Source organism: Myotis yumanensis, unplaced genomic scaffold (assembly GCF_028538775.1).
Source record: "Myotis yumanensis isolate MYYU_CA2020_CCGP unplaced genomic scaffold, mMyoYum1.0.hap1 SCAF_22, whole genome shotgun sequence".
Taxonomy (NCBI): domain Eukaryota; kingdom Metazoa; phylum Chordata; class Mammalia; order Chiroptera; family Vespertilionidae; genus Myotis; species Myotis yumanensis.
In genome coordinates, this window is record NW_027223773.1 from 3,927,687 (window position 1) to 3,950,169 (window position 22,483).

General features: G+C 53.4%; 1 protein-coding gene and 1 pseudogene across 3 annotated transcripts in view; one reads left to right on the top strand and one right to left on the bottom strand.

Annotated features, from left to right (window-relative positions):
- The window catches only part of SIPA1L2 (signal induced proliferation associated 1 like 2), a 103,855-nt gene that overhangs the window by 51,026 nt on the left and 30,346 nt on the right, over positions 1 to 22,483 (bottom strand). For all 3 annotated transcript variants that reach the window (XM_070401421.1, XM_070401422.1, XM_070401420.1), the window contains exon 2: positions 45 to 1,768. In XM_070401421.1, coding sequence (XP_070257522.1) covers positions 45 to 1,518 — 1,474 coding nt within the window. In that variant the 5' untranslated portion in view covers positions 1,519 to 1,768. The remainder of the gene's footprint in view (positions 1 to 44; positions 1,769 to 22,483) is intronic.
- Positions 13,243 to 13,357, top strand: LOC138999404 (U2 spliceosomal RNA; annotated as a pseudogene).

The window sequence follows — 22,483 nt, forward strand, 5'->3', positions numbered from 1 at the left end:
CCGCCGGGACGCTCGCCCGCTCGCCCGCACGCCGGGCCCCTCACCTTTCCCGTAGAAGAACTTGCGGTAGTAGTAGGCCCCGAGGTCAATGTGCTCGATGATGTAGCGCTTGACCTTCTCCCTGTGAATGGGCTGGTTCTCTCGGGGCACCTCCAGGACCGACACGCCCGCATTCGTGCAGTGAGAGCTGAGGGAGGACTCGAAGGAGTTCTCCCCGGAGCCGAGGGAGGACGAGCTGGCCCGGGACAGCGCGATCCTCCGGTCCCCCTCCCCGCCCGTCTCGTTCCTAAAGTGCGGGCAGCTCAGGACGAGGTCGTTGCTCTTCCCGTCGCCCTCGTCGGCGTCCAGGTTCTCTTTGGAGTTGAGGTCCTCCTTGCTGCCCAGCGGGGACTCACAGGTGCCCGTCGGGCCCGAGGGCGCCTGCATCTGGGAGGCCGCAGAGGCCCCGGTGGTCATGTTCTTCCTTTTCCCCACGTTCGCCCGCGTGGCCATGGCTTCGTTGATGTTAAACAAAATGCTCTGGACGTCATAGTGTGCAAAACAGCGCTGGCAGCTCCAGGGACGGACGCCCCGCTCCGGACGGCCGTCGTCCAGGTCCGACGTGAACTTGAACGTCTCGTGTTCGCTTCTCACCGTTCGCAGCTTGCGGAAGAGGGACGTTTCCACGGACTCCGACTTCAACCTCCGCTTGAAAGGCTTGTCCCGGTCCCTGCCCCTGAGGAAGGCGCCGTCCACGTAATCGAATCCTGAGATGCGGACGAACTCTCCGCGGGAGATCTGCGCGGCGGCGTGGAGGCTGGGCGACACGCCGGGGTCGCAGGGGAAGAAGCCCGGGAACCCGAAAGGGGCCGCGGCCTTGTGGTCGTAATTCTCTACCCGGTACCCTCGGAGCATCGCGAAGAAGTTCTCCCCGGACAGGCCCTGCCGGTCGATGGAGGAGGTGCTCCCGTACTCCCGGTGCAGCGCCGCGCCCGTGTTGGGGTTCACCGCGTTCTGGTCTAAGACGTCCTCGGCGTCGATGTCGCTGATGGTGACGTCACTGTTGCTCCTCTGTCTTATGGGGTGAAGTCCCCTGTGGGGGGAGTGGACGAAGATGTCCCCGGCGGTGTACTTGGCCTCCGCAAAGTCCAGCTCCAGCTGGTCCTCGGGGTGACCGTCGCCCTGGCCGTTCTGCCCGTTGTGCACGACGGAGGCGACGCTGTCGTAGCTGCTCTGGGACTGGCCGCCCCACAGCGCCTTGCAGGCCAGCTCCTTGGGGCAGTCCTTCTTCGGAGGCCACTCCGACACCCTGGCCCGCACGCCCATCTTGGGCACCGCGGGGGTGCCGTTGGCCGGGCCGCCACTCTCACTGGCGTTGGAGACGCCGAAGGGAGCGGCGGGGGCCAGGCTCCCGTTGATGGCTTTGAACTTCCGAGCGAAGTAATCGTCGGACTGCATGGCTCTGGGCGGGTCCTTGAACTTGGCAGGGGCCCTGCCCAGCTTGTGCTTCTCTTCCTGCGGCTGCCGCGGGTCGCTCATGGCGGCGGGCAGAGCGCCGCGTCTCAGCGGGAAGACGGCCGCGGAGCCGGTCACATCGCTACGGGGCCTCGGCACGCAACGCAGAGAGGAGGCTTCTCCTAGAGCCGCCCTTGCTCTTGCTCCCCAGAAGCAAACAGCATCCTCAGAGCGCGGTTTCTCTGGCCCCGACGTGCGTCTCAGAGGTATTTTATACGGCCCCGCGCTTTTCAAAAGGATCCCTCAGGCATCCGGCCGGGAGTACTTCCTTCACCTGAATGACAGAACAGGAAATAGCGTTAACAATTACAGCTCGAGCTCAACGCGTGCTACATGCGTTTTCTCACCTGTCCTGCTCCCCGCCTCCCGCCCACCTCTGATTCCTCCAACGTCATGAAGTTACGTCTCCCTGCTCCCTGCCCATCCGCTCCTCCTGCGGGCACGCTGCCCGCACCGCCGACCTGGCTGATGGACGGCACAGCACATAGTCGGCAGGAGCGTCTCAGGGCCTGCCCGGGGCATTTGCGGCCCCAGCTGCCCCTGGACAGAGCTCGCCCCCTCATCCCACAGCCCCTGTCTGCACCGACCAGCACAGTGACCTCATCTTCCGAATGTCTCGTTTACCCAGCGGCCTCCTCCACGGCTAATTTCAAGCTCCGCTCCACGGGAACTATGCCTTGCATCTCTGTGTCACGTTACCGACTGATGTAGCCTGGCTTAAACCAGGTCAGCAAGCAACATTTCAATCAGGTATCTTGAGAGTCAGACGATGGGCGAGCAACTGCTAGAGTATTACCAGCGAGTCTTTGAGACCTGTGTTACGGTGAGTTATAACTGAGCACCTGCAGCAACTGGACTGGAAAACCACAAAAGGCACCCATTATGAGCCCCATTCAAGAAAACAAAAACCTGCTAAAATTACATGGCAGGCTTATCATAAAGCATAACTACCGTAAAAATGCTTCTTTTCCATATCACAGCCCATCATTTCTAATACTAACGTGCACAATTGGGCAGGGAATAAAAAAGAGGAACAAACCATCCCACAGCCACTGCCTCGGGGCCAGGGAGGTGAGCGAGGAGTGAGGAGTGCTCCCCCGAAGGCCTGATCACCTGAAATGCACTCCCCATAAAATTCAGGTATATTCAGCCTGGTACTGAGCGAAGCCCTGGCTATATAACCATAAAACAATCCATTAACTCCCACTCGCCTCACAGCAGACGACTAAATATGAGACAGTTTGATAAGTGGGCTATTATTAAGTAACAATGGCCATAAATGGATATAGATGTTCAATAATAATCACACTGCTGACTGCTTTTGGCAGATTCGGACATGAAAATCAGTTCTTAGGCATTTATCACGGACTAAACATTGGAGCAGTACCAAAGATAAATATTTGGGGGCGTGAGAATATTAAGAAAGAGCAAAATCCTCCTCCTTGGACTTCTATAACACAGGGGTAACCTATGGCTTGTGAAAGAACATATTTTCTTGGTGCCCTAGCTGGTTTGGCTCAGTGGCTAGAGCATCTGCCTGCGGACTGAAGGGTCCCAGGTTCTATTCCAGAGAGGAAGGGCGAGGGAGAGAGAGATAGAAACATCAGTGATGAGAGAGAATCATGGACCGGCTGCCTCCTGCACGCCCCACACTGGGGATCGAGCCTGCAACCCGGGCATGTGCCCTGACCGGGAATGGAACCGTGACCTCCTGGTTCCTAGGTTGACTGTCAACCACAGAGCCGTGGCGGCCGGGCTAATTGCTCATTTTTAAGTCAATTCGTTTATCAGTAAATATTCATTCATATATAGGAAAATGTTATAAAATTCATAAATCTGATTATTCAGCTAATATTTTTAGAACTTTTGATACAGAAAACAGGGAGGTAAACACGTTGCATCCAGATCTCATTGGATCTTTACAATGACCTATTGAAGTAGATATAATGCCACGGTCTCATCTGGCAGGTGGCAGAGCCGGGAAGCCTGCCGAGGGCCCAGGTGCAAAGACGCAGCTCTGCCTTCACGGTGCTCAGGGCATGGAGGTTAGTGACCAGCGAACGGGCTGCTGTAAGTGCGTGTATTTCTCCTACAGCAGATGGTCAGAGAAAAGGTGCAGGTGCCGGGGGGCCCCAATTAAGATACCTTAGGGCCGTGGTCGGCAAACTGTGGTGCGAGAGCCACATGCGGCTCTTTGGCCCCTTTAGTGTGGCCACAAAGTTTCAATCGCACTGTACGTGCGCGCCCGCACGTGGTATTTTGTGGAAGAGCCATACTCAAGGGGCCGCAGTTTGCCGACCACTGCCTTAGGGCCCACGCTAAGGTTTGAGAAGAGCCCAATATGTGAGCTGAGATCTGTCTAAAAACTCCGTTATTGCCCGGCCAATGTGGCTCAGTGGTTGAGCTTCGACCTCTGAACCAGGAGGTGACGGTTCCATTCCAGGACACATGCCCAGGTTGTGGGCTCGATCCCTAGTAGGGGGCGTGCAGGAGACAGCCGGTGATTATCTCTCATCATTAATGTTTCTATCCCTCTCTCCCTTTCCCTTCCTCTCTGAAATCCACAGAAATATATATTTTTTAAAATGAGCAATTACAATGAGTAAGATACATAACAGCCATCTGCAAGGAGCACAGTCATGTTTGGAAAATAAAATGTGGTAACTGCTGATGTATGTGAGAAGCAGAATGGCAACACAGAGCAGTAGTAACTGACTCGAAGCAGTTAAGCTGATTCTGCAGGAGGCCAACAGAAGCTTCCGGAAGGTGAAAGCGATGCCCAAAGCCATCACCCGGCAGGCGCTGGTCTCTTCCCAGCGAGGACTTCTTTTAGTACCGTCACTGTATTATAACGAGATTATCATGGAGCTTGTAACTTTTCCGAGTGTCAATAAAAAACAGAAGCCCATTCCTGCTGGGAAGTCACTTTCGAGCATCCATCCAGCCATCCATCCATCCACTTGGGGGTCAAAAGCAGGATAAACAAGGAGCTGCTTTGTTTAATGGGATATTTTGATCATGGAATTTCTCAAGTAGACAGAAGAGCAGCTGTGGGTACAGACTATTCCCAGGACACCCTCTAAACCAGAAAGAGATAAAAAGGGAGGGCCCTGCCCCCCATTCCCTCAGGAGATTATTAGTTCTATTTTTTAGCAACGTGGCCCTGAATTACAGATAACACAGTGGGAAGGCATGCCTCCCGATTAATAATTTAAGCCGAGGCATTTGCGTCTTAGGAAAACTCAGCAAGAGGAAAAAAAAAGAATTTCTATGAAGCGCCAACCGACTGGGGGCTGAACTTGTGTTGTTTTCATTTTAAAATCACAGGAAATAGGCTGTTCTATTATTTGGATGAAGGTGTGGTGACATCCGGTGACAAGGAAGGTTGGGATCTGAGCATTTTATAATAAAAACCTGGTAGGCTCAGGGCCTATAAAGCAATCTCTTCGGGGTCACACAGGGTAGAATCCTCTCACTGGCTTCTCACTCACCCTGTTGAGCACTAAATCCACAGCGAAAACACAAAACTAAAACCGATCAATAGTATTGAAAACGGAACTGAACATCCGCAGCCGCTGCCTTCAATGAGCTCTTTGTGGAAACGCACCCAGTGAGCCCACAAGCCATCAACTCGGAAGACGCTTCCTTTCTGCTCGGCACAAAGGCATGAAAGCGAACCTGCCAACCCACACAACAGTCTGGTGTCTGATTTCTGAAAAATAGTAATTTTAGCAGCAAATACAGAACGAACCCCATTCACTCACCACGCACTCAAAGCCATCTCCGCATTGTTGGCGTGTTTATCGGAATTGCAGGTTGGCGACTTGTTGGGCCGCTTTATGGGGTTTATTATCTGATACAAAAACCTTTTCTGGGTCCAGTATTCAGTTCCACTCCGCACTGTACTGGATGCTGGGCCTGGGGAGCGTGAACGATGAATGACAGAGCCTCCTAATCCGCACAGCTTAGCTGGCGAAGAGAGGCACACGCATAGCAAGGAACGAAGAAACGGAGTTAAAGGAACAGGACTCCACCGTGACCAGCACATGATGAAAGTGGTCCGAGTGCGTGTGCCCACACGTGTACGTGCTCCACGCAGCTGAGTCTGGGGATGGACTCCCTCGTGGTCAACAGGAGGCAAGAAAGCAGATCGTCAGAGGCCTGTGTACGACGGCGCAGGCCCTGGCCGGGGGCAGGCGATATGTCATTAGCAACGTGTGAAGCCGTATTTCACCCCCGACCTGGGACTTGGGAGAGGAGTGCTGGTTCCCGGACCTCAGCCTCAGTCTCACTGTGATGAGGCAGAAGCCCTCTGGCCCCGACACTGGGGTGACCCAGCCTGCTTTTCCTGTCTGCTCCCCTGTGGAACCAGAACTGGCATCCGGCTGCGGGAAGGAACCCCATTCACTGTGCCTGCATTCACAGTGCCCATTCGCAAGGCCCCAGGGGCAGGCAGGTCTGCCTGGCTATGTCCGAATCTGCACGCCTGCCACCTCGGAGTACGTATCTATTCCACAAATAAATGGAAAGACATCCCATGTTCACGGACTGGAAGACTTCGTGTTGTTAAGATCGCTCTATACAAAGCGATCTACAGACACAATGCAATCTCTACCGAAATCCCAATGACTCACTTTCCAAAAATAAAAAAACCCGCCCTAAAATCCATGGGATCTCAAGGGACATCAACCAGGGCAAACCATCTTGAAACCGAGGAACGAAGGTGGAGGTCTCTCACGGGATCTGGTTTCACAGGCTTCTACACCAGCGGTTCTCAACCTGTGGGTCGCGACCCCGTTGGCGGTCGAACAACCCTTTCACAGGGGTCACCTGAGACCATCCTGCATATCAGATATTTACATGACGATTCATCACAGTAGCCACATGACAGTGATGAAGTAGCAACGAAAATAATTGTATGGTTGGGTCACAACAGGAGGAACTGTATTTAAAGGGCCAGAAGGTTGAGAATCACTGTTCTACACAGACCCAGTGATGAGAACGGTGTGGTTCTGGCCTAAAGAGACGTGCAGACCAGCCTGTTAGACGAGAGAATGAAATGCTCCTGCACTTGGTGAAATGATCCTCGACGCGGGTGCCAAGACTCTTTGGCAGGGACAGGACAATCTGCTCAACAAATGGCACTGGGAGCCACCGGGTACCCACACGCGGAAGAATCAAGGTGGACCCTTCCCTCTCTCTAGACATGAAAATCCACTTCACACGCAGCACGTGGATCTCAATGTCAGAGCTACACGGAAACACGGGGCAAAAGCTACATGACAGCACGGCAATGGACTTGGTGATGGTCATTGGCTATGACACTAAAAGCACAGGGAACAGAAGCAGGGGTAAGCTGGACTTCCCCCCAACCAAAAACTCTTGTGCATCGAAGGACACTCTCAACAGAGTGATGTGAAAGGCAACTCGGGGGGTGGGCGAATGTGTGTGCAAGTGACATATCTGATGAGGGAGCTCCTACGGGACACAGCGTCCCACTGAGCCCAGCTGCTGCCTCCGGCGTGGACCCCATCACCGGAGACCCCATCACCGGAGACCCCACTGTGCGCAGGTCCTGCTCCAGCCAGCAAGGGTCCAGGGCAGGGGCTTCGGGAAGACTCCCCATCCCAGCCACCCAATGGCCCCCCATGACCACCCCCCCCCACCCCCGAACACGGGAGGTTCCATTTCTCACAGCTCAATCACTGCCCTCCTGGACTTGAACGGGGCATGACGCAGATCGCTCGCACAGACCCCTGCAGGCTTTGACGAATGGAAGACTTCAGCTGTAACTGGCAGCTTTAGACTCGACCGAAAGTGGCCATCGGCACTCATCGGTCTGATACAAGATGACAGCGCGGAATTACTTCCGCTGACAACTCAGGTTTGACCCCACGGGACTGTGTGAGATCCATCCGTCCAGAGAAAGATAAAAGGGGGCTGAACAGGTGGCTGGAGCATCAAGGGGAGAGGCTCCAGGCGGCCAGCGGCCACAAAGCTGGGAAACATCTGCCACACGTGTGTTTCTGAAGCTGTCACAAGTCAACGTCTCTCTAAACATCTACTGTTCCATCTGCCTCTCCCTCATGAATGTCTGGCTTCAGCTCAAATTGAGTCAACACTGCCATTAGAAATTCCTATTTGCACATTCCCACGGTGACCCCCACGCTGCCAAACTCGAACCCTAAGAGCGAGGAGAGAGCCAGTTTTCTGGAGAAGTAATTACAGAACCCACTTGTTGCAGACAAGCTGCTCTCCCCCGTGACGACTCCAGCAAAAGGAAAGTGAATGCGAGCGGGTACATCACTGCCGTGATCACAGTCACGCTGGTCACGAGGCTCCTGACAGGCTTTGCACACGGACCCTGGAGTGGGCGGTTGAGCCGCAGTGGCTGCCGCATTTGCAGGCTCACAGGTGAGGGCTCAGAAAGAAGATCAGACCCAGCTGAGGGCCACCATCCACCCCAGGGACCATTCCCAGAGACTACACACCACCCCATTCGCCTCCGCATCACCTCCTCCCCCGCGGGCCCCTCACTCAGCTCATAATTAGTGTGGAGCCCAGAATAGCTGTATTGTTTGGCATCCACTGTCCCACGATATTAAGGCTCAGAGCAGCCAAAACATTTGTGTGATAACCCCAAACAATGATCAGCTCAATCAATTCATTCATTTATTATTTCAACAAACACTTACTATACATGTCCTATAAGGCAGGTGACTCAGCGCCACAGGGTGCCCTGGAGAGGGACACGTCAGCCTCCCTGTCTGGTGAGAGTGGACACGCACACCTCCCCCCACCCCAAGGTCCCAGCTCTGACCAGGGCAGTGGGGACACATCACTGGCCTTCCAGCCAAGTCCTGGCGGGGATCACCTGGCCTAGGCCAGGTGAGAAGACAGGGCGTGGCTGCAGGCAGTGTGTGCAAAGGCCCGAGAGGGGAGAATGCCCGGTCCACGCGGGGGCTGGAGCAGAAAATAACAGCAAAGGAGAGGAGGCAGAGGAGCAGAAGAGCCCATGCCAGGGGCAGGAACCGCTGGAGGTCCCAAGGGGCCAGCATCAGGCCAGAGCAACAAATAAGAGTATTCCAAGGCCTGGTCGGCGTGGCTCAGTGGTTGAGCATCGACCTAGGAACCTGGAGGTCATGGTTCGATTCCCAATCAGGACACATGCCCGTGTTTTGGGCTTGATCCCCAGTGTGGGCTGTGCAGGAGACAGTCGATCCATGATTCTCATCATTGATGTTTCTCTCTCTCTCTCCCTCTCCCTTCCTCTCTGAAATCAATAAAAAGATAGATTTTTTTAAAAACTCTGATATGATTGCAACTGGCATGGTATTTAGTGAGAGCTTCCGTTACCTGGGAAATTCACTTCAGTGGGTCACGCTTTTCCTAATGACTGCAAATCTATGAGGGCCTGCTCAGGGCCTACATGCTGGGGCCTGAGGTCCAGGCGTGGGCGCAAATACAGAAGGAAAGGCTAATAAACCTGTTTGTATTTTTTTAGCTGAAAATCTACTAATCAAAATGCATTTCTTTTTCTTTTTTTTTTTTCAATCCTCACCCAAGGATATGGTTTTATTGATTTTTTGGGCGGGCGGGGGGTGGGGGGGGCGGGGAGAGGAAGCGAGAGAGAGAGAGACAGACAGACAGACTTCGGCTGGTTGCATCCTGAATACTCCCCAACCAGGGCTCGAACTCGCAACCTTCCGGTGTACAGAACGACACTCCAGCCGAGCCACCGGGCAAGGGCGAACATACATTTCAAGGTCAAACACACAAAAGCCACGACCACCAGCATGTCTCTTCTTGCTCACATTTCCACTTTTGTTTCTCTACGTCCTAACTCGCCACATCACTGCTGCCTCGGGTGACGGTGACCGGCAGACGCCCGGGCCCTGTGACGCCGGATGCACAGGGAAAGAGACGCTGAGGCAACACGCTTGGGCAGTAAGCACGGTGACAGCGACTCTCTCTTCGCTCCTGGGCAGGAGCAGGGAATACGCCGAAATGCCCGAGAAGACACCACGCTCCTAGCTCCCCATGACATGGAGTTCGGGACTTTTCTCATCTGCCGCTGCCCCCTCTCACTCTGGACTCTTGTTGTTGCATAAAACGTGTATTAGTGACGCCACTGCATCGCGGCACCGAATGACATCTTGCGGAGCCGGGAGGGTGCACATCCCTCACAGGCCCATCTGTCTGAGCTCAGCGGAAGGTTGAATCATCACGATCGGTGGAGAATGTGTGGTCACATGACAACCAGTCAAATACTGACACTGATCAGGGTTTTACATAGGGGCGTCCTCTCCAGCCGGGCCCCCAGAAGTCAGACTTCACCACCAAGCCAGGGTGGGGGTGTTCTTACCTCCTGCGTTTTCAGACCAACACAGGAGCTACAATACGAGGGCAGCTTTGACTTCAACAACCAGAGGCCGTGCGGAAATATTGAGGCGAGCAGTCCTGCTGACGGCAGCAGTATTTTCAACCAGGAAGGCAGTGACGCAGCCTCACACGAACCAGGCCACCGTTTGGAAAAACAGCCCGTCCTGCCGTTCCGAGCACTAAAAATTGCGGCCGTTGTTGTGGCCGCCGCTCGGGTCAAAGTCAGGAGTGGAGGCGGCTCTGCCAGGCCCATTTCAGGGCACCACCACCCCCATCTTCCTAGCCAGACAACGGGACCCAGGGCTGGGAAACCCTCCTCCAACCTCCTCCAGGGATGAAAACGCTGCTTCCAAATGTTATTTAAAATATTCAAGAATAGCCCTGGCTCGTTTGGCTCAGCGGAGAGAGCGTCAGCCTGCAGAGTGAAGGGTCCCGGGTTCGATTCCGGCCAAGGGCACATGCCCGCAATCCCCAGTGTGGGGCGTGCAGGAGGCAGCTGATCCATGATTCTCTCTCATCATTGATGTTTCTCTTTCTCTCCCTCTCCCTTCCTCTTTGAAATCAATAAAAATATAAAAAGAAAAGAAAGTAAATGGAAACCACTTAGGCAGGAGTGCCAGGAGCTAGGGGAGGGAGAAATGCTCTCAGAGAGCAGGCAAGAGGTGTGCAGGGCCCCAGGGATGGTGCCACGGTGTCTCTGTGGAGAGAAAGGGCGCATCCCTCCGGCTGTGCTCCGCCCGACATGGGGTGAGGGACACCTGGGTGTGGCTGGAGCAAATGATTCATCTCGAAGTGAACAGGAAAAAGCGAAAGCTGGAAAGACTAGTTATTTCAGCTGAAGAGTCGGGAGTGAGAAGCCGGGCCAAGGAATTTTAACTCCATCTTTTTTAAAATATATTTTTATTGATGTCAGAGAGGAAGGGAGAGAGAGAGAGAAACATCAATGATGAGAGAGAATCATGGATTGGCTGCCTCCTGAACGCTCCCTACTGGAGATGGAGCCCACAACCCGGGCTTGCGCCCTGACTGGGAATCGAACTATGACCTTCTGGTTCATAGGGTCTATGCTCAACCTCTGAGCCACGCTGGCCGAGCTTAACTTTACCTTGAAATCAACAGGTTTTAAAGTCAGAGAGAGGTTTCATTGATATCAAGTACTGAGCCCGGTGCCTGAGGAGTAAACAGTGATTACATGTGAGCTTTTATTAAAACATTAACAACACACGTATCATGCATTTACACCGCATCACGTTCCCCTTGACTCTTTTAGGCATAAACTTGACCCTGAGCTTGGCGGCTCTCGCTGACCTCTGGCACTGGTGTCTGACACTGCCCAGGGAACCAGGACGTCCTTGCTGAATAAAGGGGTGCACAGTGAATGGACTGTCACGGTGGGGAAACAGGCGGGGGGGGGGGGCCACTCCCACAGGGCCCATGGCATGGAGAGCGGGTTCCTGGGTTTGATAACACCTCCCGGGCACCACAGTGCGTCCTGCCCCGGGCCAGCTACACATGGGAACTGGCCAGACAGCCGGGGAAGAGCCAGCCGCCCAGGGTGCAGAGGGCGGAGCTGTCCCACAGCCTAGAATATTTATACTCCTTCCCCTCTGGGCATCTACTTAACGTTCTCCTCCTCTTATAGAATGTAGGTTTAACTCCTCTTCTACCACGAAACTCCTTTTAAATATTAACCTTTTCTGTGCTTTGTGGGTGCCTCCTGACCCAGCTATCAGACTGCGAATTCCTAGAACAAAACACATTTCTGTTCAGCATGAGTGGGCGCCATCAACGAGCCCATCAAAACCTTCTGGATAAGAACAAAAGGGAAACTTGCGGCAAGCCGTGTTCATTCATTCATCCGAGCACCCACTGCCCACTTCCTACCTGGCAAGGCCCCCGTCCTGACTTCAGGGAGCTTAGGGTCTACCCAAGGTGGCAAGCTTAAGCACAAGTCTTCCCACAACATTGGGGTCAAGTTCATTGCCAGGAAAAGATTTGTTTTTCCCACAGGATGACTATGAAGGACCAAAATGGATGCGTTCTATTTTAAATTTCTATCTTGATCCCTGTCTGTGGCCCTTGGAGACAGATGTGAAGAGGCACTAAAATCATGTGTGCATCAGAGGAGGGAGCCACAGTCAGATATAAGCCCGAGCACCCAGCAGCAGGAGTGTCTGGGACTCCTGAGGGGACCAGGACGCCCGCCACGCAGAGAGGGGCTCACCCCGGAAAAGATCTGGGAAGCAGCCCCGCTCAAAGAGGCTATGGAGTCAACTATTCACATTTAAAGTTTTATTTTTACCAAACTTACTTTAATCCAACCCCTTCAACAGGCAGACTCCCTCCCCAATGCTTCCCCCTGAAGAGTTTCCTCCTTCTCCCAGGAGACGGCCCTGCCACGTGCTGTCTGCTGAGGCCCAGACAATCCTCCTTCTAACTGGGCGCTACGTCTGCGATGCGCGCACATCCTGACACCCGGGTGCGCGTGGGGCGTCCGCCTCCTAGACATGCGATCTGCGCCCAGCGCGTCTGCTGTGCGCCCGGCCTGGCAGCTGTCGCCGCTGAGCGGGGTGCTGTCCCCAGGCATCCCCGCAGTCCGGTGGCTTAATTTTATCTACAGACTGAAAGGTCCAGCTATTTTTATTACAACAACAAGGAGGAAGCGATGTCCAGCAGCGCATGTCTCCGTGAGAGCACGTTTGCACACCACCGAGTCTGAGGCACAGCAAACAGCTGATGTATAACCCACCTTTCCCGCGGCTGAACGTAATCTAGTCCTTAGCATATGGAAGGCTAAAGGGCTGGACCGGGATATCAGCTTCACCGAAAACGGGCAGATGCGAAAAAGAGCCAACCTGCCCACTCAGCCTTTGGAAATTCCAAATAAACTGGCAAGGCTTGGCCAGTGAGGCTCCGTGGTTGAGCGGCAACCTATGAACCAGGAGGTCAGGGTTCGATTCCCAGTCAGGGCACATGCTCAGGGTGCGGGCTCCATCCCCAGTGTGGGGCGTGCAGGAGGCAGCCGATGCATGATTCTCTCTCATCATGGATGTCTCTCTCCCCCTCTCCCTTCCTCTCCGACATCAATAAAAATATATTAAAAATAAAAAAGATGTCATGCATTTAAACAGTCAGGCGGAATATCTTTAAATACATTATTATATTGACGGCTACAAAGCACCGCTGGTGAGGACCACAGGCCAAAACAAAGCGGCAGCTTCGTCGGAAAGGTGAGGAGTCCGAGCAGCATTGCTCCAACAGGGCCCTCCCGGGAGGCCCCTGCCCTGAGCACCCCTCTCACCGCCGTCCCCAGAGCGCCCAGAGCTCAGCAATCAGACGTAAACTTTATTTTTTTATTTTTTTTTTATCGCTTCTCGGCCTTTTGGCTAAGATCAAGTGTAATATTTTTTTTATTTTTAAAAAAAATATATTTCATTGATTTTTAGAGAGGAAGGGAGAGGAAGAGAGAGATAGAAACATCAATGATGAGAGAGAATCATTGACTGGCTGCCTCCTGCACACCCCCCACTGGGAATCAAGCCCGCAACCCAGGCATGGGCCCTTGGCCGGAATCGAACCTGGGACCCTTCAGTCCGCAGGCCGACGCTCTATCCACTGAGCCAAACCAGCTAGGGCCAGACGTAAACTTTAAAGAGCCTCCAGGTGTGCACGGTTGGACTGTCTCCCAATGCAGTGGTCGGCAAACTCATTCGTCAACAGAGCCAAATATCAACAGTACGATGACTGAAATTTTTTTTGATAGCCAAATTTTCTAAACGTAAACTATATAGGTAGGTACATTGTGATTAACTTAATTAGGGTACTCCTCAGGCTTGGGAAGAGCCACACTCAAGGGGCCAAAGAGCCGCATGTGGCTCTCGAGCCGCAGTCTGCCGACCACTGTCCTAATGAATGGCAACACGTCGTTAAGGAGAGAGCTTTGGTCAGGGACTGGCACATGGAGACGCCAGGATGCCGGAGCCGAACCTGGCATCCAGGGAGAGGGGCCCTCGGCCACTGGACTCGCTCCTGAGTCCAGGGATGGCCCCCGTCACTCAGCCCCTGTGCCGCCTGCACATGCGCCCGGCCGCCTCCAGCCCCTGCCCTCCAGCAGGCACAGCGCGTGGGGCTGAGAGGAGGCCGGCACTCAGGTTCCCACGGCGGTTATGTTTGTTTTTGTGAATGACGAGGCAGACCTGCTCGCCACACACACTCAGGCTAGTGAGCCCGGCTCATGGGATGATGGTCTGAGAGATGGATGCACGGGTAGCACACTGGAAACAAACAAAAAAAAAGGAACTTTCTCGAAAGCCACATGATCATCAGTGGTTTTTACCAAACAGGCGACAATTGACTGAGCAAGACTGGAGACAGTTGGGCTTCACCCGTGGGGCAGCCTCGGCAGGGCCGGGCCAGATCTCTGCAAAATGTAATTTGCAAAACCCAGCCCAAGGCTACCGTGACCTAAGATTCACTTGATGTGTTAATTTCACACTCTAGAGTCCTCATCCCACCAGTGGGCGGGTGATCTGCAGGGTGGGAGGGAGGGGTGGGCCTGGATTTACCCAGCAACACAGACCTCAGCCTCCAGCCTCCGGCGAGGCGGGCACGGCCTCCCTGCTGCCAGCCAGCGGGACAGCGAGGAACATTCTGGAAGCCGGCCAGCTGCGCCAATTATTTTCCCCATGCAGCACTTCATCACCGGCACCAGTGTCTCATGTAATAGACTCTTTTCCCCACATCTTTATACAGAGGGGATGCTTTCAATACGGGAAACAGCAGAACCTCAACACCCCAGCTCCATCGACCATCCACAGGGCTCTGGGCTCCCCGGCCAAGGCACCGGCCTGGGCACTGCTGGGAGGGACGGGGGGGGGGGGGGGTGGTGGTTGCCGCCCTCTGTGGCCAGGCCTGTGCCCCTGAAAAGAACTATGCCAGCATCTATAAAGTAAGTGCATTAAATGTTCTAGCGCAAAGATACTGTTTATAGCCCTGGCCAGTTTGGCTCAGTGGATAGAGCATCGGCCCTTGGACTGAAGGGTCCCGGGTTCGATTTCGGTCAAGGGCACAGCCTTGGTTGCAAGCTAAATCCCCGGCCCTGGTTGGGCATGTGCAGGAGGCAACCAATCGATGTGTCTCTCTCACATTGGTGTTTCTCTCTCTCTGTCTCTCCCCCTCCCTTCCACTTCCTCAAAAAAAAAAAATCAATGGAAAAATCTCCTCAGGTGAGGATTAAAAAACAAACAAACAAAAAAGATTCTGCTTATAAAGACATCATGGAAATAATCTGAAATAATGAGATGTGTAATGTTAGAATGCTTTAATAAAAGCACACCAAAAGAGAATATACAGCGAAGGCTCACAACTACCAGTATATAACGAAACCACACACCGGCACACAGACAAACCTATTCATAAAAAAGGATGAAGGAGCCGTAACCGGTTTGGCTCAGTGGATAGAGCGTCGGCCTGGGGACTGAAAGGTCCCGGATTCGATTCCGGTCAAGGGCATGTACCTTGGTTGCGGGCACATCTCCAGTGGGGAGTGTGCAGGAGGCAGCTGATTGATGTTTCTCTCTCATCGATGTTTCTAACTCTCTATCTCTCTCCCTTTCTCTCTGTAAAAAAAAAATCAATAAAATATATTATAAAAAAAAAAAAAAACGATGAAGGAAAGTCTCCAAAAATGCTACTGATTATTACTACCTTTCAGTTTGGGCACTTGGGGTGATTTTATGTCCTTATTCCTCACCAAGTATTACCCATGGAGTACACGTCACTTTTAATGGGGGTCCCTCCTATTACACAAACATCCATATCCTTCGACTTTGCAATAAACGAAGGGAACACTGCCCAGAAGACATGGGAGACGTGGAAACCAGGATCTCCCCGAGACAGGGCAGGTGAGGCTGTCCCTACAGGGTGACAGGCCCAACAGCTCTTGGCCAAGGAGAAACCTGAATCTGTAACAGCAACAGGAAGGGGTTCAATACTGCCAGTATTTTTTAAAATATATATTTATTGATTTCAGAGAGAGGAAGGGAGAGGAAGAGAGAGAGAGAGAAACATCAATGATGAGAGAGAATCATTGATGGGCTGCCTCCTGCACGCCCCCCACTGGGGATCCAGCCTGCAACCCGGGCATGTGCCCCGACCGGGAATCGAACCGTGACCTCCTGGGTCCTAGGTCGACGCTCAACCCCTGAGCCACGCCGGCCGGGCACAACACGTCTTTTTAGACAGAGGGGCAGAGTCAATAGCAGGAAAACGCTCCCCGTGTGCATTTTCCCAGCACCGCTCTCTGCGCATATCTTAGCACATTTCCAAAGGAACAGGAGACGGGACGGAAATTAACAACCTAGCAAACACCTGCGAGGCCATGTGTGTGGAGAGCGGGGCCATGGAGAGCCGCAGACATCTGGCATCACCCGCCAGACTGCCAACCGCTGCATCTCTGAGCGAGTCGGCCGCTTTCTAAGGAAGAAGCCAACCCGACAGGGCTGGGCTGCGAGGCGGAGCGCCTCCGTGGAAGGCAGACAGAACCAGGCAGCCTCAGAGGCTCACAGCCTTTTATAAACCCATTGTGTGGTTAGTGCCTAAAAATAGCATGGCTGGGGGGGGCGGGGGAGAAGTGGGGGGCAGATCCCACCGAGGAGTAATTCCTGCACACGATGCCGCCAAACAATAGACTGGGAGTGGGAAAGGATGCCAACCACCATAGCGGCTGCGCACAAGCCCCTGTGACCGCCTCCTGCCCTGGATTCACCCAGGCCCCTCATGGACACAGCAAACCGGACAGCCCATAGGGAGAGGGGGAGGGGCAGAGGGGCCTGAGCCTTGGGGTCCTGCCCCCCCCCCCATTGAAATAGACATGGAGGTGATGATCACACCCTAATAATCAAACTCGGGCCCTTGCGAATTTCCCGGACGGCAAAGCGTAGTTCTCGGCCCTCGCTGGCTCAGGTCCAAGGAAAGTGCTGTTATCGAGGAAAACCAGTTATTTTACTTCCGAATCAAAATCGCTCCTCGGCCCATTGTTCCTCGCTGAATGCTTCCTTTATGAAATCTTCCGCCGATGTCTCCCCCGGAGAAATGTTTAATAAAACAAACAGAGGAACGAAAACAAGAGCGCGCTGAGGCTCCAGCCACGAAATTGCATTGTGCTTTGTGAGCGCCCTGCCGGCTCCCAGGTTCCCGGGCGGAGGGGTGTACCTGCTCTCCCCCCACGGGCATGTGCAGAACTGCGGCTCTGTGATGCGGGCTGGGAGCGTTTTTCACCTAACAACACTGTCGGAGACACAAAACACTTGGCCTTGTGTCTTAAACACTCTGTGACATTAGTCACTGTCCCCTTTCCAAGGTCAGGCGGCATCACCACTTCAATTAAGAAGCTGCTGCCCGGCCGGCGTGGCTCCGTGGTTGAACGTCGACCTATGAACCAGGAGGTCACGGTTCGCTTCCGGTCAAGGGCAGAGGCCTGGGTTGTGGGCTCCATCCCCAGGAGGCAGCCAGTCAAGGATTCTCTCTCATCGTTGATGTTTCTATCTCTCTCTCCCTCCCTCTCTGAAACCAAAAAGCATAATATTTAAAATAAATAAATAAACAAACCAACTATGAAGCTGCTGCTTACGTTGAAGATTCAACTCATCAGGTAAAGATCCGGCCTCCATGACCCTCAGGGCCAATCACTGTGCTTCCTGCACATACTGAGTGCACCGCTCCCATGGCCAAGTGTGCTCTGAGGGGCTGGTACTTCCCGTGGGGCTTCGGGCCACAGGTAGGTCCGTCACCCAGCATCCACTTGAGTATGAGTTCTTGCCCACATTCTTAAAGCTCTGTTAGGATTCTGTCTGGTCTTACGGAATAGCAGTATGTTCAACTTTATGAATGGCCAAAACACGGGTATGCAGATGCTATCGGTGTAATTGTACAAACCCGTCTTTCTGGTTCTTCTCTTATCTGCCTGCAGAAAGTGGAATGGCATCCTCAAGTCTCGGTGAGATAAGACTACCCCATGACCTAACCTTCTCCTGACGTCACCAGCCCTGGGGGCGCAGGGTGAGGTCTGACAGCTTCTCCGGGCCCCACAACTATGTAACCGTGAGCAAGTCAGTTAACCTGCCTGGGCCTCCGTTCCCTTCTTTGTAAAACGTGCCCAGCAATACCTACCTCAAGACCTGCTGGGAGATTAACCAGGTAGGCGAGGCACTAAAATATTCTGCACCATCACATGAACAACCAAGGCTGTGGGAATAAAGACGATCAAGAGACCTAAGGACCGGACCCTGAATGGCAGGGGAACGACACGGTAAGGACACTCTGAGTCAGGTGACAACGCTGGAATGCAAATTATAGGTTAGGCAGAAGTGATGAACCCATATTCCAGTATCCTCACTTGGTCACTGAACTATTGTTAACTAAGTGAATATCGATGTTTTTGAGAAATACACACTGAAGGAAGTACTTAAAGGGCCATGATGCATGTAACTCATCCTTCAACGGTGCAAAAGCGTGCGTGTGTGGGTATGTGCGCGCATGTGTGCGCAACAGACAGACAGACTGAGAGGAGGATGGAGCTGAGCTTTGGAGAATCTGAGGCCAGAAACCAACTGCGGCAGAGGATGTGACTTCCTCACGGCTCCTTCCCAAGCCCTCCCACCTCCTTTGTTCTATGTCGGGGGAAGGTATTTAAGGTGACACCACTGGCCCCAAGCAGAGGCAGCTGAGTATCATCCAGGAGCCTCGGCCTCCTGCACCCCTCCATCCACCACCTTCAGAATGAGCCACCCCCAGCCCTGCCTCTGTGGCCTGCGGACTATTTTGAGCCAAAGGCCACTGAGACCCCGGGGCCCCAAGGGAAACTTCCGCCTCCTCTTCAAGACCTGGGAGGTTTTAAATCAGGAGCCCTGGCCATGACGATAAGAGCTATCGCCAGAAATAACACGTCTGACCTCTCCACAGGACACGGCAAACTGCTCAATATCTGACTGAGCATCTGCTCTTCTGCTGCCACGCCCCCCTCCCCTCTGCAGCCCAAGGTGACCCTGGGCCTTAGCTCACCACGTCACATACGCATCACTTCCCCTGTCTGTCTCGAACCTCCACGTAGGTGGGGCTCCCCAACATGCACAGAGAACGGAGCTGTCCTTTTCTCTTGTTCATCCGTCTCACGTAGGTCTGATGATTAGACCAGCCGAGAGGGCTCCGAAGGGAGCGGCGAGTGTGTTCCTGCCCTGCACTCTCCTGGCCGCTCTAAGGGCGGGCACCCCAGCCACGCCCACTCCTCCGCCAGGGCAGCAGCCTGGGCACCCTCCACTCACCTCTGCACTCACACGGTGGCCCTTCTATCTGAGGCACGAACGTGCAGATGTCCGAGCCAATTTTTAAAAGTCGTGTCTTGGCCCGGCCCGTGTGGCTCAGTGGTTGAGCATCGACCTATGAACCAGGAGGTCACGGTTCGATTCCTGGTCAGGGCACATGCCCGGGTTGCGGGCTCGATCCTCAGTAGGGGACGTGCAGGAGGCAGCTGATCAGTGGTTCTCTCTCATCATTGATATTTCTATCCCTCTCTCTCTAAAAATCCATAGAAACATATCTAGCCCTGGCCGGTTTGGCTCACTGGATAGAGCGTCAGCCTGGAGACTGAAGGGTCCCAGGTTCGATTCCGGTCAAGGGCATGTACCTTGGTTGCAGGCATATCCCCGGTGGGGGGTGTGCAGGAGGCAGCTGATTGATGCTTCTCTCTCATCGATGTTTCTAACTCTCTATCCCTCTCCCTTCCTCTCTGTAAAGAAAGCAATAAAATATATTTTTTAAAAAGAAAAGAAACATATCTAAAAAATAAAAAAGTTCAAGTCCTCCAAAGCATCAAAATTTTAGAACCCACTTTTTTCTCTAAAGAGGCTGTTTTTCTACCCTTTTATGCTGATGTATTAGAAAACCCCGGATGAGTTTACACAGGGAGCCTTTACAAGTCCTGATTCCACAGCCCGTTTCCGTGGGTGACCTGGTCCCTTTCTCTCCGGCCGCTGGAACCTTAAAGGATGCTTAAAGGATGCGGGAGCCGCACCGAGCACAGGACCTTTCCTTCCTCCCAGGCAGCAAACATCCTCTACACAATGGCTGCCCCCGGCTCCCGGCTGCTTTGTTTGCCCACAGGAAAGGGAACCACAAATTCTCCCAGTGGCTTTGCCCCGCTTCCTCCAGAGCAGGTGGTTTACATGAGGCCCCGAGCTATTGTCTTGGCCTTGTTGTGGCTTCAGAGAGAAAACTGAGTGAGCTCTGGGCAGCCTAAGGTCTTCTCCAGCAAGGAAGCTGGGGCCCTGAGGGCGGGGTGGGGGGAGGGCTATCCCTGGTCCCCGCTCCCTGCTGAGGGGCCCGCCTCACGCTCCCAGGGAGGCTCAGGCAGATGGGGTCTGGCCCCTCTTCTCACCAGCAGGTTCCTTAGCTGTTTTCCCAGCGAAGCACAGGGTTCGGAGCAAGTAAAGGCAAATATTTACTTTCCACTGAGAATAGAAACATTCCATCCAGCTCAAAAGACTGTTTCTCTCTTTTTCGTTTTAATATATTTTTATTGATTTCAGAGAGGAAGGGAGAGGGAGAGAGAGAAAGAAACATCACTGATGAGAGGGAATCATGGATCGGCTGCCTCCTGCACGCCCCACACTGGGGATCGAGCCCGCAACCCGGGCGTGTGCCCTTGACCGGAATCAAATCCGGGACCCTTCAGTCCGCAGGCTGACGCTCTATCCACCGAGCCAAACGAGCTAGGGCTGTAAAGCACTAAGCTACCGTGACTCCTGGGATGGCCTTGATGGGGTGCAGGAAAGTACTTCCCACCCATGAGATAAATCAGGAGGGCTCCCAGGAGGCAACGCCCCCTGCGGAACGGGGACGAAAAGGCCGAGACCGCCAGCAAGGACTGCAAAGCCCAAACTTTCCGCCAAGCCAGCCTCGCTGGCCGCTCCCTCCTGCCACTCGCTCACACCCAAGGGTGGTTCCTCCGCCTGCTTAGGTAGCGGGCGGAGCAGCAAAAGGCTGAGGTTGTCTGAGATTACACCCTCCCCTCTCCCCAGTGTGTGAAACACGACCGATGACACACTTTCAACGTGGGAAGCAGGAACACTGCCACCGGCAGAAGGATGCGCGTGGTGAATTCATGGGCATCGCCCCGAGCAAACCCCTCCGGGAAAGGAGAGGACACTGGATTTGGCATGCACCGCCGACTGCCTCCTCCCATCATTATTTATCGTCTCCGTGGAGACCGGCAAAACATCCCAAATAGGAAAACAGCGTCCCTGTAGTGGCGCACGGCATTTGTTACGCTAAGGGCGGACCACTGATCCGACCTGAGGCGCACCCAGGATCGGACGCGCGTCCTGGAAGCGCTGGTACCTGCACTGTCCGCGCAGGTGGAACAAAGTTCTGACACAATGGCGCCACGATGCCATTTTAAGACCGGGGGCCTGTTGTACACCTGCGGCAGTGTTCATCATGTCAACGAAAGGAAAAAATAAAACATTTTGTGGCCCGGCCAACATGGCGCAGGGGTCGAGCGTCAGCTTATGAACCAGGAGGTCACTGTTCTATTCCCGGTCAGGGCACACGCCCGGGTTGAGGGCTCGATCCCCAGTGTGGGGCGTGCAGGAGGCAGCCGATCCATGATTCTCTCTCACCGTTGATATTTCTATCTCTCTCCTTTTCTTTTCTTTCTGAAATCAATAAAAATATTTTCTTTTCAAAAGATCTTAGTGACACTGAGCAGATTCTGGATTTTAAAGGTAAGTACTAATAGCAACCGTGATAAAGTAGGCAAGTCTAAACGCAAACAAGTGACTACAGGTGTCCACAAAAGTTACAAACACCAGCTCGTCATGTGACTACTAGCGCTGTGTCCATTTTCTGCCACTGAGTGGGAGAGAACCCGTTACTGGGTGGATTTCTTGGATCACACTTACATATCATTAAGGCGAAACACAGATGAACATCTGCGATGAGCTGGCAGACAGACAGACAGGAGGAAACTGAGAAGGGGAAAATGAATTGGTAAAGATTTTCCTCTTCCGGGCCTGACCACAGTGAGGAGAGAAGAAAGCTCTACAATCACTCCGCTCGCTGTCTGCGTGCGGAAGAGGACGCATCCGCTGATGCGAAGTTAGCATTCAGTGAACCGTGAGGCCGAGTTTCCATTTCAGCTCAGATTTTAGACAATCGCGCATCCACTCCACTGCGAGGTACATCTTCACGTCATAGACACAAAGATAGAAAGGTAAAGCCAACTTATAGGACTGATACTCAATTTGGGGGAGGGGGGGAATACAATGAAACCATTTGAAATGGAATAGAAGAGAATAAATAACCATCCATCGCGGTTACCTGCTGTATTGGAGAAGCGTCTCGGTGTCCTCGGTACCTGTATCTTAGACTTTTAGTGACAATTCCATAAATGTAGGCAGCAAGGTACTGTTTTCCAGAGGATAATGCTGAATTTCTAGCTGGGACCCTTTATGCCCCCATAAAAGAAGATACTTTACAAGCTCATCTACGGACTCGGTCTCCCTATCGCCAAAGAGCAATGTGGGCCTGGTTACACCCGCACACAAGGAGC